General features: G+C 40.6%; 1 protein-coding gene across 7 annotated transcripts in view; it reads right to left on the bottom strand.

Moving 5' to 3' along the window:
• Positions 1-17844, bottom strand: part of TRIM37 (tripartite motif containing 37) — a 197491-nt gene that overhangs the window by 141704 nt on the left and 37943 nt on the right. For 6 of the 7 annotated variants that reach the window (XM_064582669.1, XM_064582668.1, XM_064582670.1 and 3 more), the window contains exons 2-3: positions 12585-12686; positions 1378-1418 (exon numbers count right to left, since the gene is read on the bottom strand). In XM_064582669.1, the coding sequence (XP_064438739.1) occupies positions 1378-1418; positions 12585-12686 (143 nt within the window). Of the gene's footprint in view, positions 1-1377; positions 1419-12584; positions 12687-14796; positions 15277-17844 lie in introns of those variants that run through there. The other variant, XM_045889262.3, reaches the window with a different exon arrangement.

The following is a 17844-nucleotide window of genomic DNA, read 5'->3' as shown; positions in this document are numbered from 1 at the left end:
AAAAAAAAATTCAGATTACAGACTGAATTCTAAATTCCTGTCTAAAATTATACTGTCCAAAATGAGAGCCACCAGTCACATGTGACTATTTAAAATTCAAATTAATTAAAATTAAATAAGAATAAAATTTCATTATAGTCACACTAGACAAATTTCAAGCGCTCAATTGCCACATGTACCTAGTGGAATTGGACAGCAAAGCTATAGACATTTCCATCATTATGGAAAGTTCTATTTGATAGTGCTGGTTTTCTTAAAAGTTAGTATGAAAAAAGTAAACAATACATGATGAAAATGGGCAATCAAATGAGGTGAAGAGGTAGTGTAAGCAAAAAAGAAATATAAGTAGCTAAATGCTTCAAAAGATGCTCAGTTTCAATTATTTTTTTAAAAAGCATATTAAAAACAAGATGCCTTTTTTCATTTAATGGAATGACAAAAAAAGACTTATAATATTCAGTATTGGCAAGAATGTAAAAAAAGGCAATTTTGTATCTATTATTAGGAATGTAAAATGGTAAAAACCTTTCAATGTAATCTGTCATAATTATATGAAAAAACCAAAAGTGGAAACCACCTAAATGTCTCTGAATATAAGCATAAATAAATCAACATACAGTTATAGATTATTCACACTTCCTTAAAAATGACACGTATACATATCAAAGTCCCACCATATTTTACATGAAAAAAAAATCCAAAATAGTGTATCATTTGTGTGTTTTAAGAAAAAAATTTATATGTATACATATCAGTATACTCCTAGAAAAATGTCTAGAAGAATAGATATGAAATCTAACCATTTCTTTTGAAAGTGTTATTTAATGAAAAGATCAGGCAGGGAGTATCAGAAATAGAAGACTTTTTATTTTATTTATCTGTATTAATTAGAAAACTTTTCAATTTTAGGGGCGGCTGGGTAGCTTAGTCGGTTAAGCATCCGACTCTTGATTTCGGCTCAGGTCATGATCTCAGGGTCATGGGTAGAGCCTGCTTAAGATTCTCTCTCCCTCTATCCACCCCCCCCCACCCACTCATGCAGGTTCATGCTCTCAAATAAATCTTTAAAAAAAAATTCTTTCCTCATCTCCTTCTGCTCCTCCCCCTCCCTCTCTAAAAAAAAAAAAAGAAAACTTTTCAATTATAAAAAGTTGTTACACAACGCTACTCTAGTAAACAGTGTAATCCATTCTGCATAATTCTGAGTCAGATAAATTAGTTTGCATTTCTTTATCTGGACAGGTTATTTTCTTTTCAACTGTATTCACAAAGAGGAGAAATGTGGTAGGATGCAGAAAAACTGAATATTACGGCATACTCTAATCCCATCACCTTACTATTTTCCAAATTCACCAATAATCATAGCAAAGCACTTACCGGCAATGAGGGCATTGAGCTCTCTGCTCTGTCAGCCAGCGCTAAGGAGGCAAAAAATTAGATTTTGATTACAGAAACATTACTTTAATTTGTACATACTGAATACTTACATACCAAATTTAATGAGTTTAACTCTGTAGTGCCTGAATTAATTATAAAGGTACTTATAGAAATAGCAGGCAATCAATCTACTGTCTCCTCATTATCATCATGACGGGGACAAATTTTCAAAGGGACAGAACTCATTCCAAAATAGTTAAGAAGCTATTTTCTCATAGGAAAGAAAGTGATCCTGAGACTATCTGGATCCCACAAGGAAGATGTTGATAATCTTCACAAAAACAATGATATAGTAACCACCACTCTAAAAATAAACCAGTGATGATTAACTTCTAACTAACCTCTCATAAAATCCCTGAGAAAGTCTAAGGTGCTATTAAACTCCTTTCTGAAAAGTAAACTAATTTTGAAGAATATATAATATGGGTATATAAATTAGACCTAAAATACAAAAAGCAATACAAAACTTCATGTCTTAAGAGTTCTATAGTTCAGTAATATAATATCTGCATAATTTGGTTTCTTCACAATTATAGAAAGCTTTTATAAGAGAACAATATCTCTACTAAACTTCAAATTTTATTAATTTAATCATTTTAATTAATTACTGGATAGGGAACAGTTTTATATCATATACAAAGGAGACACTAAGATTTTCTGAATACCTTTCCAAAAACAATAGCTTCCTGGTTAAATATTAAATGTTTTAATTGACTAGTAAATGTTTCAAGGTAAGTAAGTAACTATAATCCCATACCTATGTACTGCCCATGGCTGTTATTTCTATTTATCCCTTTCTACTTCTATAAAAGAACATAAGCTTTTAAAGTCAAATAATTAACTCAGAAATGAAACTCCCAAGGAAACCTTAAAGGATTATAAAAGATAAAACATAATAAAGAAAAGAGTACTTTACAGTAAAGAATATAAAGCTGGAAGAAAAAGAAAATAGACACAAAAGGATTTCTCTCTTCTTAATAACCTTGAAGATAATTTCTTTGGTCCCTCAGCAAACATAAGATTTGGGTCAGGTTTTGTACTCTCAAACAATGCTCAGCTAAATCCACGGTACTCTTTTAGGGCTGGTTTCAGCCCACACCCCTCTAGTCTCATCTTCTACCTCACTCTAGGGGACCCAACAAGATTAAGCTTTGAGGTATATTTCCTCTCTCTGCCCAGGATATTCTTCAACACCTCTCTTCAACTATATTATTCCTACTCATCCTTTAGATTTCAGTTTATAGGTCACTGCCTCCAGAAAGCTTGCCCTGACTCTCTACAGATTACCATAGCAACCTGTACTTCTCCCTTCACTGTCCTTTAACACTTTATTACACTGACTTATTTGTTGGGTTTCCTTTGCCCTGCTACACTATAAGCTCTATAAAAGTTGGGGCTGGGGCACCTGGGTGGCTCAGTCAGTTAAGCATCCAACTCTTGATTTCAGCTCAGGTCATGATCTCAGGGTTGTGAGATGGAGTCCCATGTCAGGCTCTGCACTCAGTGTGGTGTCTGCTTGAGATTCTCCCCTTTCCTCTCCTTCTGCCCCTCCCCAACCGCTTGTATGTGAGCACTCTCTAAAATAAATATAACCTTAAAAAAAAAAAGTTGGGAGTGATAGGGAGTGACCAGTCCATATTTTTATTTTTTATTTGGGGGGGAGGGTTAGTAAAGAGAATCATGCTGTATATATTGTTCTTTGATGTGTTCGCTGGAGATGTTCTCAGCCTAGCACACTCCTTTTACCCATTATACATTCCACAGAGTTAGTGTCACTATTTGGGTTGCTTCATTCTGCTGTTATAATTATGCCCACTTTTGTGCACAAACTTGAGCACAGGGGTTGGAATTTGAGGAGAAGAGCATCAGTTTGAATCCTGTTCTCAGGTGATGATGTGTTGACTTGCACTGAGTAGGTGGCAGGCAGTGCATGCTGACTCGGGCAGAAAGGCAGCTGGACTGTGGATTTGTGACCTACCAGCCAATGGCATCATTTGTGATAGGAACGTGGCTGGTTTTGCTCCTGGTCATGAATTCCCTTAACTTTTGTTTTTCTGGGAAACTCTACTTCTCCTTCTATTCTGAATGAAAGCCTTACTGGATAGAGTATTCCTGGCTGCAGATTTTTTCCTTTTAGCATTTTGAATATATCATGCTGCTCCCTTCTGGCCTTCAAAGTTTCTGATGAAAAATCCACTGATAGCCTTATGAGGTTTCCTTTGTATGTAACTGCTTTCCTTTCTCTTGCTGCTTTTTTTTTTTTTTTTTTTTTTTTAAAGATTTTATTTATTTATTCATGAGAGACAGAGAGAGAGAGAGAGGCAGAGGGAGAAGCAGGCTCCTGAGGAGCAGGGAGCCCGACGTGGGACTCGATCCCAGGACCCCGGGATCATGACCTGAGCCGAAGGCAGACGCTTAACCATCTGAGCCACCCAGGCGCCCTCTCTTGCTGCTTTTAAAATTCTCTCTTTATCACTACTTTTGGCCATCTTATTTACTTTGTGTCTTGGTGCAGACCTCTTTGGGTTGGTTTTATTGGGGGCTCTCTGTGCCTCCTGGATCTGGATTTCTCTTTCCTTCCCCAGATTCAGGAAGTCTTCAGCCATTATTTCTTCAAATAAATCTTTTGCCCCCTTTTCTCTCTTTATGCAATCCCTATCATGCGACCGTTAAGCTTGACAGTATCGCTGAGTTTCCTGGGTCTATTCTCATTTTGTGTATATTTTTTCCCCTCTCACCTGCTCAGCTTGATTACTCTCCATTACCCCATCCTCCAGGTTATTGATCCATTCTTTTACTTCCTCTTGTTTGCTATTTATTCCAGGTGGTCTATTTTTAATTTTATTTAGTGCATTATCTCTAATTGGTTCTTTTTCCTATCTCTTTGTGGAGGGTCTCATGGAGGTCCTCCACTCCTTTCTCAATTCTAGTGAGTATCTTTATGAGCAATACTTTAAATTCACTATCAGACATATTACTTATCTCCATTTGGTTTAGGTCTCTTGCTAGGATTTTGTTCTGCTCTTTCATTGGGGACATATTCCTCTGTCTCCTCATTCTGTTTATTACTGTGTCCGTTTCTACATGTCAGAAAAGTCAGCTATGTATCCCGCACTTAAAAGTAGTGGCTTTATGAAGAGGTCCTGTAGTGCCCCGCAGTGCTGTGTCTCCTCTTCACCAGAAAATGGTGCTTCAGGGGTGACTCCTATATGTGTTGCTACAGGGTGTCCTACTGTTGTGGATGGGCTGTGTTTGCCTTCAGTCCAGTCTGCAATGGCTCTCTGCCTGTTGTGGGTAGAGTCTGATGCCTATGCTGTTAGTGGGCCACTCTGGGGCTGCCTTGGGCTTGAGTTGAGTGAGACCAGGTGTTTGCCAGAGATGAAGTAACATCAAACTGCAAGGCACTTTCCCTGTGCTGTCCCCTGACAAGCTTTTATTGGTGGGTGGGGCCTGCAGTCAGACCAGCTGCCTCCCCAGCCCACTGCTGAGGTCGCAGTCAGACTGGTTTGTGGTCATCTTCCCCTCTCTGTGAAGCAGGACTCACTTTGGAGTGGTGCTGGCCCTTGTCTGTGCTGCTTGCACACAGCCAGGCTTGTGGCACTGCTTTGATGGGATCTTGCCAAGAGCTAATCAGAGGGGATGGATCCTCTTTGCTGTGGCCTCTTGTCTACATCCAGCTGTGGAGAGTCTGTTCTGCAAGTCTTCAGGTCATTTTCTGGGTTATTTATGCCAATGTGGGTGTTCTCTAGGTGGCCAGCCGTAAGAGGTGAGCCCAGGATCCTCCTACTCCACCATCTTCCCGGCAGCCTCTGCCCATATTTTTAAATATGCCTCTCCATTCCAATCAAAACAGACTTACTGCTGTACTATACACCACTCTTGGCATATTTCTGTATTTGCTAATATGTCCCTCCCTCCAGGTGCTGTCCCATGGGAATATCTACTAATTATGTTCATAAAACTTTCCTACCTATCCCAGGTTAGTGATCCTTTCCTTCTCTGAATACTTGTGGCATTTTTACCTTGTACTTCATAATCCAACTTAATCACAAAATAAATATGGTAACTTTAATACTTTGGGAAAACCAGTATTTCTCCCAAACCAAAACCAAAGGTAAGAACCACTGATACAATATTAATGTACAAGAATTATTAAAGAAAATAAGTATTATAGTATAGCAATGCCCCATATTCAATTTAAGAATTTCTCTCCATTAAAATGGAAGAATCACATGCTTTAGAGAATATTCAGACCTAAGTCTGACTTCTAGCTCTGGCACTTAATGGCTACATGACACCAGACATGTGACTGAGCTCAAGTTTACTCATATGCAACAAGAGAATCAACATACCTACTCTGCAAAATTGTGCTAGGGAAATTCTCAACAACAGCCCAGCAAACTGAATTCAACAGTATATTAAAAAGACTAGATAGCATGACCAAGTGGAAGTTACTCCTGGAATGCAAGGATAGTTCAACATACAAAAAAATCATTCAATGTAATATATCACATTAATAAAATGAAGGAATAAACCACATGATCATCTCAACTGATACAGGCCTCTGACAAAATCTGATACCTTTCACAATAAAAACACTCAAGAAAAAGGAATAGAAGAGAATTTCCTCAACTTGATAAAGTCCATACATAAAAAATCCAGAATGAATATCATACTCAATTGTGAAACAATAAAAACCTCTTCCTTAAGATCAGGAAAAAGACAAGGATGCCCATTTTCACCACTTCTATCCAACACAATACTGAAAATTTCACTGAGTGCAATTAAGCAAGAAATAAAAAGCATCCCAACTGGAAAAGTAAAGTAATTTGTTTGCAATGACATAATCTTATCAGTAGAAAACCCTAAAGATGCCACAAAAAAACTTAAAGCTAATAAGCAAATTCACCAAATTTGCAGAACACAAAATCAACACATTAAAAAAACCACTTATATTTCTATATGCTAGCAATGAAGAATTCAAAGAGTAAATTAAGAAAATACATCTACAATGTCAAAAAAAAAAAAAAGTAAAATACCTAGGTATAAATTTAACCAAGGAGTTGGAAGATTTATACATGGAAAACTATAAACACCACTGAAAGAAATTAAAGAAGTCCTAAATAAATGGAAAGACATCCCATGTTCATGCATTGGAAGATTTAATATTGTTAAAATGACAATGCCACCCAAGGCAATCTACAGAATCAACATAATTCCTATCAAAATCCCAGTGATGCTTTTTACAAAGTAGAAAAACCCACTCTAAAATTCGAAAGGAATCTTAAGGGACTCTCAGATAGCCAAAACTATCCTGAAAATGACCATGTACAACTAAAACTTTTTTATGTCAATTATATCTCAATTGAAAAAAATAATTATAGAACTCATATTTCCTGATTTGAAAATTTACTACAAAGCAACAGTAATCAAAATAGTATGTTACTGGGGCGTCTGGGTGGCTCAGCAGGGAGTCTGTTTGAGATTCTGTCTCTCCCTCTCCCTCTGACCCTCATCCTGCTCACTCGTGTGCTCTCAAATAAAAATAAATCTTTAAAAAAAAAAGTTCATAGCAGTTTTCTGTATAAATGCTAAAAACTAGAAGCAACCCCTATGTCCATCATCAGGTGAATGGATAAACAAATTATGGCATATGCATACAATGGGCTGCTACTACTCAGCAACAAAGATTGATCTCTATTGATCCACCCAACATAGATCTCTAAATAATTTTGCTGAGGGAAAAAATCCAGACACATGAGATAACACACTGTAAGGTTCAATTTGTATAAAAGTCCAAAAAATGGGACACCTGGGTGGCTCAGTCTGTTAAGTGTCTGCCTTTGGCTCAGGTCATGATCCCAGGGTCCTGGGATTGAGTCCTGCATCAGGCTCCTTGTTCAGTGGGAAGCCTGCTTCTTGCCACTCCCCCTACTTGTGCTCGCTCACTCTCTCTGACAAATAAATAAATTCTTAAAAGAAAAAGTCCAAAAAATGCAAACTTATCTACAGAGACAGAAAACAGATCAGTGGTTTCCTGGGAATAAGACAAGTGGAAGGAGGAATTACCAAGAGGTACAAAGAAAGTTGGGGATTATAGATTATGTTCAGCACCTTGATTGTAGTGACGGTTTTTCAAGTATATACATTTGTCAAAATCTACCAAACTGTATACTTTAAATAAGTACAATTTATTATGTCACTTTTACCTAATTTTTAAAAACTGCAAAGTTAAAAAGAAAGTCAATAATTACAGGCGATCATAAAATGCTACCAATGCTGAAAATCAAGAAGGGGTCAAAACCAACCAACCAACCACTGGATGAGAAAGATGGGGGCAAAAAAATGGGAGAAAATACAAAAATAAGAACAGGTAATGAAAGAGAATCAGGGCATCTGGGTGGCTCAGTCAGTTAAGCGTCTGCCTTTGGCTCAGGTCATGATCCCAGGGTTCTGGGATTGAGTCCCAATTCAGGCTCCCTGCTTAGCAGGGAGTCTGCTTCTCCCTCTACCCCTCCCCCCTGCTCCGGGCATGCACGCTCTCTTTCTCTTGCTGTCTCCCTCTCTCTCTCTCAGATAAATAAAATCTTAAGGAAGGATGGGAGGGAGGGAGAGAATCAATTGAGAGTAACTGGCAGAATGAAGGAGACCCAGCCTGAAAATACAGCCAATGTTCCTACCTTTTAGTCTATGTGTATGGAGGCACTAGAGAGTCATGGGTAGAGGACTGGCCTGCAAGTCTTGGTCTGTCACCAACTACCGCGTGACTTTGGACAAGTCTATTCACGGGTCTAGACCTTACTTTGTTTTATTCAATGAAACAAGTATCTGGCCTGTCATGGATAGTTAAATTTCCATGGTCAAATGAACAGAGATGGGATGGAAGAGAAAGGAAAGTCATACAATAAACAATATTACAATTTGGTTGGGTGGAGTGCCCAGATCTCAAGGACTTTCCTCCTGTAATTACCCACCATCTCTCCAGCATCATTAATTAATCTTTCTCTACTCATTCAGGCAAAATAAGCTATAAACTTTCTCAACCCACTGCCTTTTTTTCCCCTTTACAACAAAATTCTAAGAATTTTTATACTTGCTGTTTCATTTGCCTCCCACTCCCTACCATCAAGCTTTTGTCTTAATTGTTCCACTGAAACCACTCATCAAGATCACCAATGACCTACACATTCTCAATACAATGGTCAATTCCCAGGCCAGAACCATTTAACCTACTCCTCTTTGAGACAGGTTTTTGACTTGAATTCTGTGATGCCTCACTCATGGCTCCTTCTTTTTATCCATTGCTGAATCCTCCTCCTGACCGCTAAGTGTTGAGTGCCCCAGAGTTCAGACCTAAAAAATCTTTTCCCCGAGAGGTAATCTCATCAAGTACTTAAATACTATCTGTACGCTAATAATTATCTCTAAATCCCCTTTCTCAACTCCAGATTCGTATTTCCAACTGCCAACATCTCCAGTTAGATGTGTAAGAATCTCAAAACAAAACAAAACAAAACAAAAAACTCAAATCTGACATATTTAAAAACAAAACAAGCCTGGGTGCTCAGCCGGTTAAGCGTCTGCCTTAGGCTCAGGCCATGATCCTATGGTCCTGGGATAGAGCCCCACATCGGGCTCCCTGCTCAGTGGGGATTCTTCCTCTCCCTCTGCCCCTCCCCTCCGCTTATGCACTCTTGCTCTCACACACTCTCTCAAATAAATAAAATCTTTAAAAAAAAAAAAAAAAACAACTTGTACATCTATAGCCTACACAACCTGTTCTTCCCAAAATTTCTTCTATCTCAGAATAATAGAAAACCATTAATTCATCCAAATGCTGTATAAAACTTTCCTCATGTTCCATCTTTAAACAAATCCATTGGCTCTATCTTCAAAACATATCCAGAACTGCCCTATTTTTCACCACCTCCACTGTTACCATTCTAGTCTAAATCACCATTCACCCTTCACTAATAAAGCACATCCCAACTGGTCTCCTCACTTCCTCTCCCACTTGCCTACAGTCCACTTTCCACACTGCAGCCAGTGATAGTTTTTAAACATTAATTAATTCGTGGGGCGCCTGGGTGGCTCAGTTGTTAAGCGTCTGCCTTCGGCTCAGGTCATGTTCCCAGGGTCCTGGGATCGAGTCCCGCATTGGGCTCCTTGCTCTGCGGGAAGCCTGCTTCTCCCTCTCCCACTCCCCCTGCTTGTGTTCCCTCTCTCGCTGTGTCTCTCACTGTCAAATAAATAAAATCTTTAAAAAAAAAAATTAATTCGTATCATTCAAAAGCTTTCAATGGCTACCATCACAGTTAAAATAAAATCCAAGGTCTTTACCAAGGCCCCAAGTTACATCTCCAAACTCATCTCCTTTCCCTCTCCCTCTGTCCACTCTGCTACAGCCAACTGGCTTCTTTGCTATTTCTCTTAGGGCCTTTGCCTCTTCTGACTTCTCTGCCTGAGACTTTCTTCCCCTAGATACTCATTCACATCATCCCCATATTTCATTCTGGTCTCTGCTCAAACATCATCCCCTCAAAGACCTTCCCAGACCACGCTATCTAAAACAACTAACAACCTGCCCGAATCCTCCTCAAAGTCCCCACTCTATTCCCTACTCAGTTTCATTTTTCTTCACAGCACTTACTGGTATCTAACATATGTCTATTTACCTTTTTGTCTATAAACCAACTATTAAGTAAGTCAACTCCCTGGGAGGTCAATGCTTAACTCCAAGTACACATATAATTAGTATTTGTTGAATGAACAAACACATCAGTGGTACATTCGGGAACCAAGACAGCTTTAGAAAGAAAGATTAGAACCAGATCATCCAGGTGGTCTGAATATAAAGCTAATATTCTAAGGGATTAAGGCAATGAATCTGAGGCTTCTGAGAAAGAAAAAAAACAATGACATTACTGGAAAACATCAGTATGCCAGCAGGATATAAAATGAACCAGAGATAGAAAAGACTCAGATCAATTAAAAGGTAACTATAATTATCTAAGCATGAGATAATAAATGTCTGTATTTCTCTACTAGGATGGTAATAATAGAAATGGATAGGTACTGGGGCACCTGGCTGGCTCAGTCAGTCAAGCATCTTCCTTCAGCTCAGGTCATGATCACAGGGTCCTGGGATCGAGCCCTGTATCGGGCTCCCTGCTCAGCCAGGACTCTGCTTCTCCCTCTGCCCCTCCCCCTGCTCGTGCTTTCTTGCTTCCTCTCTCTCAAATAAATAAAACCTTAAAAAAAAAAAAAAAAGAAATAGGTAGGATAGATATAAGTGGCAGCAGGAGATAATAACTGACAAAACTTAAAATCACTGGTGTAAAGGGTTTCCAGTTTGAGTGGCAGAACAGAACAAAAAGAAGTCAAAAAAGAATCACTTTGAAAAAACAGAAGTTGATCTGGAACAACATTCAAAATACTGGAAGGTCAATGCCAAAGGAATAGATTTAAAAGCCATACACACAGAGATCACAGTTAAACCTGCAAGAGTAAATCAAATTTCCCAAACACTTCTAAGTAAAGGATGCCAGCAGCAATATTTTAAAAATATATGGCTTTAAGGAGCAGAACAAAGAAGTAACAATGAAGAAATGAAGAATCAATAAGGTTTAAGGTAATATCCACAGGTCATCCGTATACTGGACCTTCACCAAAATAGCTGAGTCCAGACAGACTCTACCACTTAATTAACTACAGTGACAGAGGCCAATTACCTAATTTCCCTAGCTTCAGTTTCACTGTTTATAAAGCAAATAATGACAGGTTAGTTAGTTGCTATTTTAACAATAAAATTTTAACACAAGTAGATAGTACTTTACAATTTCTAAATTACGTTTTAACTTATCTCATTTAATGCCACCACCATCCTGTGAGGTAAATCTTGTTACCTCATTCTATGGCTGAGGAAACAAGGCTAATAACGACTGAGTTTCTCAGTTTATGAGTGGGAGAACTAGGATGATATGTAAACCTAGGTCTTCTGCACACAGTGCAGTGGCAAAGAAGACAGGCTCTAGAGCCAGACTTCCTGGATTCAAATCCAGCTTTATTATTTGCTAGCTGTGTGACTGGAAGCAAATGATTTAAGAGTTCCAAATATTACTCTCGACAAAGGCATATCTATCTTCCTTAGGCAGCAATAAGGAATCAGAGAAATTTTGAGGTGAAAAGCATGTTAGATGGCTCTGATTTTCTCAGTAAAGGACATAATCTACTAAGAGTAATGTGGACAGGAAAGGTTTCAACTGTGATCTGCACATGTGCTATTGAATCCCCCCCCCCCCAAAAAAAACACACACACCAAAATAAATTCTTCTGTTTCACATCTTAGGCTTCCTCACAATTTTGTTTGAGGGGCTCACCTATATTCAAGTTTTAAAGCCAATGGATTATATTAATCTCTAAAGTCTCTTGTATCTGTAAGATTATAGGATTTTAATCTTAGCCTCTGAACCCATTACTAGCTTTTTCTCCATCTTACCCATTAAACAGTATAAACTCTCCCTCCTCTGGGTCTCATAGCAGTTTGTTAGTGCCTCTTTATGACACTATACTTTCTTCAATATCAACAGAGTCCATTCTCTCACTTAGATTTAAACTCCTTCAGGGCAAGCACTTCATTCTTAGAATTCCTCAACCCCAAGCACAATGCAGGCAACCACTTTATAAGTACTTGTTAAATTATTTAATGATGTAAATATACTAAAATTACAGTGGGTTTGGGGGCACCTGGGTGGCTCAGCTGGTTAAGTGTCTGCCTTCAGCTCAGGTCATGATCCCGGGGTCCTTGGATCGAGCCTGCATCAGGCTCCCTGCTCAGCGGGGAGTCTGCTTCTCCCTCTCCGGCTGCCCCTCTCCCTGCTTGTGTGCTCTCTCTAATAAATAAAGTCTTAAAAAAAAATTACAGTGGGTTTTGATTTCTAGACATTTCATAGCAGCTATTACTTGATGATTATTCACCTCCATAGTACTTAGTATATACTGATAGTCTCCCTATTAAGGAACATTCGCTTAAGACATTTTTAAAAAGGGCACAAAATGTAAAATTTTTAAAAGAAAGAAAATGGCTAATTTCACAACATATCCTATATATACTCAGAGCATGTAAAAAAAAAAAAAATACAACTTACCCTGATACAGCTAAAACAACAAAGCTTAGAGCAATGAGGACATAGGCGTGCATCCCGCAATTTCTCCATACAAATGAAACATCGGAAAACCTCAGCAATGCTCTGAAAATAAAAGATGTAAGATCCACCAGAATTAGACTATTGAATCAAAAGTAAAAAGCATGCTGAAAGTTATTCACTCAACATTTACATTTATTTTGAGCTGATATCATCTATTTTAATAAATTCCACATCAGTTCTTGGGTTAGTCAAGGTCCAGTGTGCCTTAGAACATCTCCTGGAAAAAGTGCTTTCTCTTTTCTAAGCTTCACAATGGTTCTATTCTAAGGAAAGGACATGAAATGCAAACACAGACTCAGGCACAAATATTTCCACTAAGGCATAAATTATAATGGCAAGAATGTGGCTGTAGCCCAAATTTCCAAATATTAAATTATGACAGTTAACAAAAAAAATGACTTAACATAGATTATAATAGTCTCTAGAAATACTTCTTGAATCATTTGATACAGAAAAATGCTTACGATGTATAACAGTAAAAAAATAAAGGCGGGGGGCACCTGGGTGGCTCAGGCTGTTAAGTGTCTGCTTTTCGCTCAGGTCATCCCAGAGTCCTGGAATGCAGCCCTGCCATCAGGCTCCCTGCTCAGCGAGGAGCCTGCTTCTCCCTCCACCACTACCCCTTGCTTGTGTGCTATCTCTCTCAAATAAATAAAATCTTTAAAAAAAGAAAAAGGCAGATTACATGAGTGAACAATATAAACTTTTTACTTGTCCTGCAATTTCTCCAACGGGGGGTGAATTGCTTTTAAAATAAAAAAAGGGGGGGCACGTGGGTGGCTCAGTCGTTAAGCGTCTGCCTTCAGCTCAGGTCATGATCCCTGGGTCCTGGGATCAAAGCCCCACAATGGGCTCCCTGCTCCACGGGAAGCCTGCTTTTCCCTCTCCCTCTGCCACTCCCCCTGCTTGCGTTCCCTGTCTCGCTGTGTCTCTCTCTGTCAAATAAATAAATAAAATCTAAAAAAAAAAAATTTTTTTTTAATTTAGAAGATACGTATCCTAATGGCAGTATACTTTGACCAGGAGAGAAACTAATTCAGAATCCAGAAATCCTGGGTTTCTGCCCTGATGCTCCAACCAATTAGCTTCTCATTTGAGCCTGAGATTCTGCCCCTACTGAGAATTTTAGTGGTAGCCCCATGAAGGCTTTGCGAAGAAGAAAAAATTAATAGAAGAAACAGTGTCCTTTGCAAGCCTCAGACGAATCAATTTAGAAAGTAACTGACAAGAAAACAGAATTAAATGTAGGTTATTCTATATTTCAAGTTTATTTTTTACCATACTCACATTTATTTTTACTCCATCCCAAGAGAATAAAACGCTCCTAAACCAAGAAAACGTTACAAAACCTTTATAATACTTTCGCATGGGGAATTAAGGAGAAAATTATTCACGAGTCTAATCATGACTCTGCAGAACAAGAACGAACCTGTGAGATGCAGACGCTGGCGGGGGATGGACAATAAGACCACTGGGTGAACTCCTTTCAAGTGAAGTGCCCAGTAATATAGTTGCCGCTTACTAAGGAGCAAGGGTTCAGTATTAAGGTTCAAAATTTGACAATTATTAAATAATTACGTCCAATAAACAATCTTTTTTTTATGTTTCTGGACTTTACGTAAATATCCCATTTGAAATCACAACTCACAAGAGTCAGATATAAAATAGGTTGTTCCGGAAAACCACAAATAGGATAATAAAAATATATCTTCATTCAATTTAGGGAGGGCAGAAGTCTGCAAAATGTACCGGTGGGAGGGAATGAAGGATTCCATCTGGAGGGAGTTTTGGATCCCCGCATGAACTCGCAAGAACTGGTAGCGAGTGCACGACACGTCTAATGAATTTGCAGTTTTGCTCTGCCCAGGCTGTAGTCTGCAAAAACCCTCTGGGAACGAGTACCGGTGCCAAGACATCCAGAAAACGCCAGGATACGCACCACCTGACTTCGGGAACGGTCAGAACACAAGGCACCTGGAGGGCTGCAGACCGAACACGGCGTCCCTCGCACTGGGCCAGCCTTCACCACAGCGGCAGCGTCGGGGTGGGGGTGCCCTACTAGAGGGAAGACTGGGGCAGGGCGCCCCAAATAAAGAACGCTCGGCGGGTGGCGGGGGGGAAACTAACCACCACCCTTCTCGACCCGCCTCACCTCCACGCTCTGTTCATCCATTGCCTCCGGCTCTCGGCGGGGCCCTCGGCGACCCGCGGAGTCCGTGGTCTGACCTACTTGGCGCCGGTCCGAGGCCGCCAGGTCAAATCGCCGACGAGAACAGCCCGGCGTCCACGTCAGGGGGCCCCGACGACCGCCCCACCTGCGCGCCTCATCGCGTCGGGTTCGACGCCAGCTATCCCCACTTCGCCATATTTATCCGCGCACCCGCCCTAGGGCGCAGTGGGAAAGGCGAGCGGTGGCCACAGCTCCTTCCTCACCGCTAAGCCGCACGCCAGCAACCGCGAGGCAGCCTCGCACCACGTGACGCGGGCGCGCGCGTATGGAACTGCTGCTAGAGCCCGGCGGCGCTGGTCTCCAGCGAAGAAGGTGCCGCAGGGAATTCGCAAACACCAACGGTAACCAGGGTAGCTGAGGGCGCGGCGGCGAGAGAAGGCGCGCTGCGCATGCGCGCAGGACGCTGCGTTAGGAGAGCGGAGCGGAGAGGAGAGAGGCGGGCGACTAGTTCCCGCGGTGCGGGGGCGCACACGAGATTTGGTTGCTAGCGGCCGCAGGGCTGAGTGCCTTTGGCCCCAGTCAGCGCAGGCGGCTGAGCTTGGCGCGTATCTCTGCGTCGCCCCTCCACCCCCACTCCCCGGGAGGGCGGTGCTCCACCGGTCTCAAACTAGCGCGCCAAAGACTGGAACCACCTGGAGTGCTGGTGGGAAGCTGACTCCGCAGCCCCACCCCTAGGTATTCAGACTCGGTGATTCTAGGGTGCTGTTCGACGAAACTAACGTCTTCAACAGGTGGATTGTGACCCGCACCTTTGAGAAACCGTGGTGTATAGGATTCGTGGCTAGTGGTTCTTTCCCTGGAAGGAAGCCCGGGCTCTCAGGTTTTGAGACTTCCGCCCCACCGACTCAAAGCTCCAGATTGTTAAGCCTAGAGCGGTGTAGTTTCTCATTTCAGGGTTGGGAGAATGGAGCCATAAACTGTAGAGGTCAGATCCACACCACTCCACATTGCATTTCTTACCGCCGGAGGTGAGCTGTCGCTATGGGACTATGGAAAGTGCAAGAACTGTGTTCAGCTTTCCTATGTTGGTATCTTTTTTTTTAAGATTTTATTTATTTGACAGCGAGAGAGCACAAGCAGGGGGAGCAGCAGAGGGAGAAGCAGGCTTCCCGCTGAACAGGGAGCCGGATGCGGGGCTCCATCCCAGAACCCTGGGATCACGACCCTAGGCGGAGGCAGATGCTTAACCGACTGAGCCACCCAAGCGCCCCTGTTGGCGTCTTCTTTGAATTTTCTGTCATAGGTCTAAAGATTGCAAGAATTGAAGGTGTGAGACAAAGGACTTACATCAAATTCTTAATTTGTACTTAATTTTTCCTGGTTTATTGCAAACTATTACACTTAACCCAATCTGGAGTGCACATGTAAAGAATCAACAATAACCTAGAAAGGGGGCGCCTGGGTGGCTCAGTCGTTAAGCGCCTGCCTTCAGCTTAGGTCATGATCACAGGGCCCTGGGATCGAGCCCCGCATCGGGCTCCCTGCTCCGCGGGAAGCCTGCTTCTCCCTCTCCCACTCCCCCTGCTTGTGTTCCCTCCCTCACTGTGTCTCTGTCAAATAAATAAATAAAATCTTTAAAAAACCCAATAACCTAGAAAGAAGTTTTGTGGGTTTTTTTAAGATTTTATTTATTTGTCAGAGAGAGAGAGAGAGAGAGCGCACAAGCAGGGGAGAGCAGGCAGAGGGAGAAGCAGGCTCCTCGCTGAGCAGGAAGCCCGATGCGGGACTCGAACCCAGGATCCGGGGATCATGACCTGAGACGAAGATAGACGCTTAACCGACTGAGCCACCCAGGTGTCCCTAGAAAGAAATTATTAAGTATCAAGGGATTTGGACTTTGTTATAGTGGGCAGCAATTCCCTTTTTACTATGTGAGGCATGGACAGGTATATAATTTAGTAAGATTAATCTGTGACTAAAAAGTTCTTTAGAAATTATTTATGGTCGTGATGTTTGCATTGCTACCATTTGCACTAAAATGCCCTCAATTGTACATTTTAATAATGGTTAATGGTTAATTTTGTTACGTGAATTTTATCCCAATTAAGAAAATTATTTGTGTTGGGGCGCCTGGGTGGCTCAGTCGTTAAGCGTCTGTCTTCGGCTCAGGTCATGATCCCAGGGTCCTGGGATCGAGCCCCACATCAGGCTCCCTGCTCCGCGGGAAGCCTGCTTCTCCCTCTCCCACTACCCCTGCTTGTGTTCCCTCTCTCAATGTGTCTCTCTCTGTCAAATAAATAAATAAAATCTTTAAAAAAAAAAAAAGAAAAGAAAATTATTTGTGGAATACAGTATTGCACTTGGGATTCAAAGAGTAATGATTAAAGTGAAAAAAATAAGACAAATTACTAAATATGATAAATATTAAAATAAGTTCTTGTACTAATAGATAATATTTGCCCAAGAACCCAAAAATGTTTAGATTTATTGCACTCGTTCATAATAGTGAAAACCTATACAATTAGGGGTCATTGGTTGCAACCAGAGTCAGATTCTGGCTAACTTAAGCAAAAAAGAATTTAGTTGGAGGGATGCTAAGCTTCCACATGGAGTTGGGAAACCTGTGATCTGCTCCATCAGAATTCCTTAAGGGCCAATATAGCTGCCTTTCCCCACACCCACCTGGACAAATCTAACTTGTCTATTATACAGTCTATCAATGCCTATCAATAAGAAAATGGAAAAATCATAGTATATCCATATATTGGATGACAGCTGTTCAAAAGAATAGCAGATGTGTGTCATGAAAATATCCAAAATATATTTACAATGGAAAAAACTTAAGTGCAGCTGCAGTACAACGTATGGTATCAGCTTATTTTTGTAAAAAAAAAAAAATTTTTTTTTAATTTGTATATACAAACATCTGAAGAGATTGCAGATAATTTCTGGAGAATAGACATACTTGTATTTTTTAATTTCATAAAATTAAATTTGTATTAAATTTGTATTATTTACAACTTAAGACGT

Source organism: Mirounga angustirostris, unplaced genomic scaffold, assembly GCF_029215605.1.
Source record: "Mirounga angustirostris isolate CCGP_5_RB_7025 unplaced genomic scaffold, mMirAng1.0.hap1 SCAF_17, whole genome shotgun sequence".
In the NCBI taxonomy this organism is placed as follows: domain Eukaryota; kingdom Metazoa; phylum Chordata; class Mammalia; order Carnivora; family Phocidae; genus Mirounga; species Mirounga angustirostris.
Note: the sequence above shows the minus strand (reverse complement) of the source record. Positions and strands in the feature narration are given on the sequence as shown.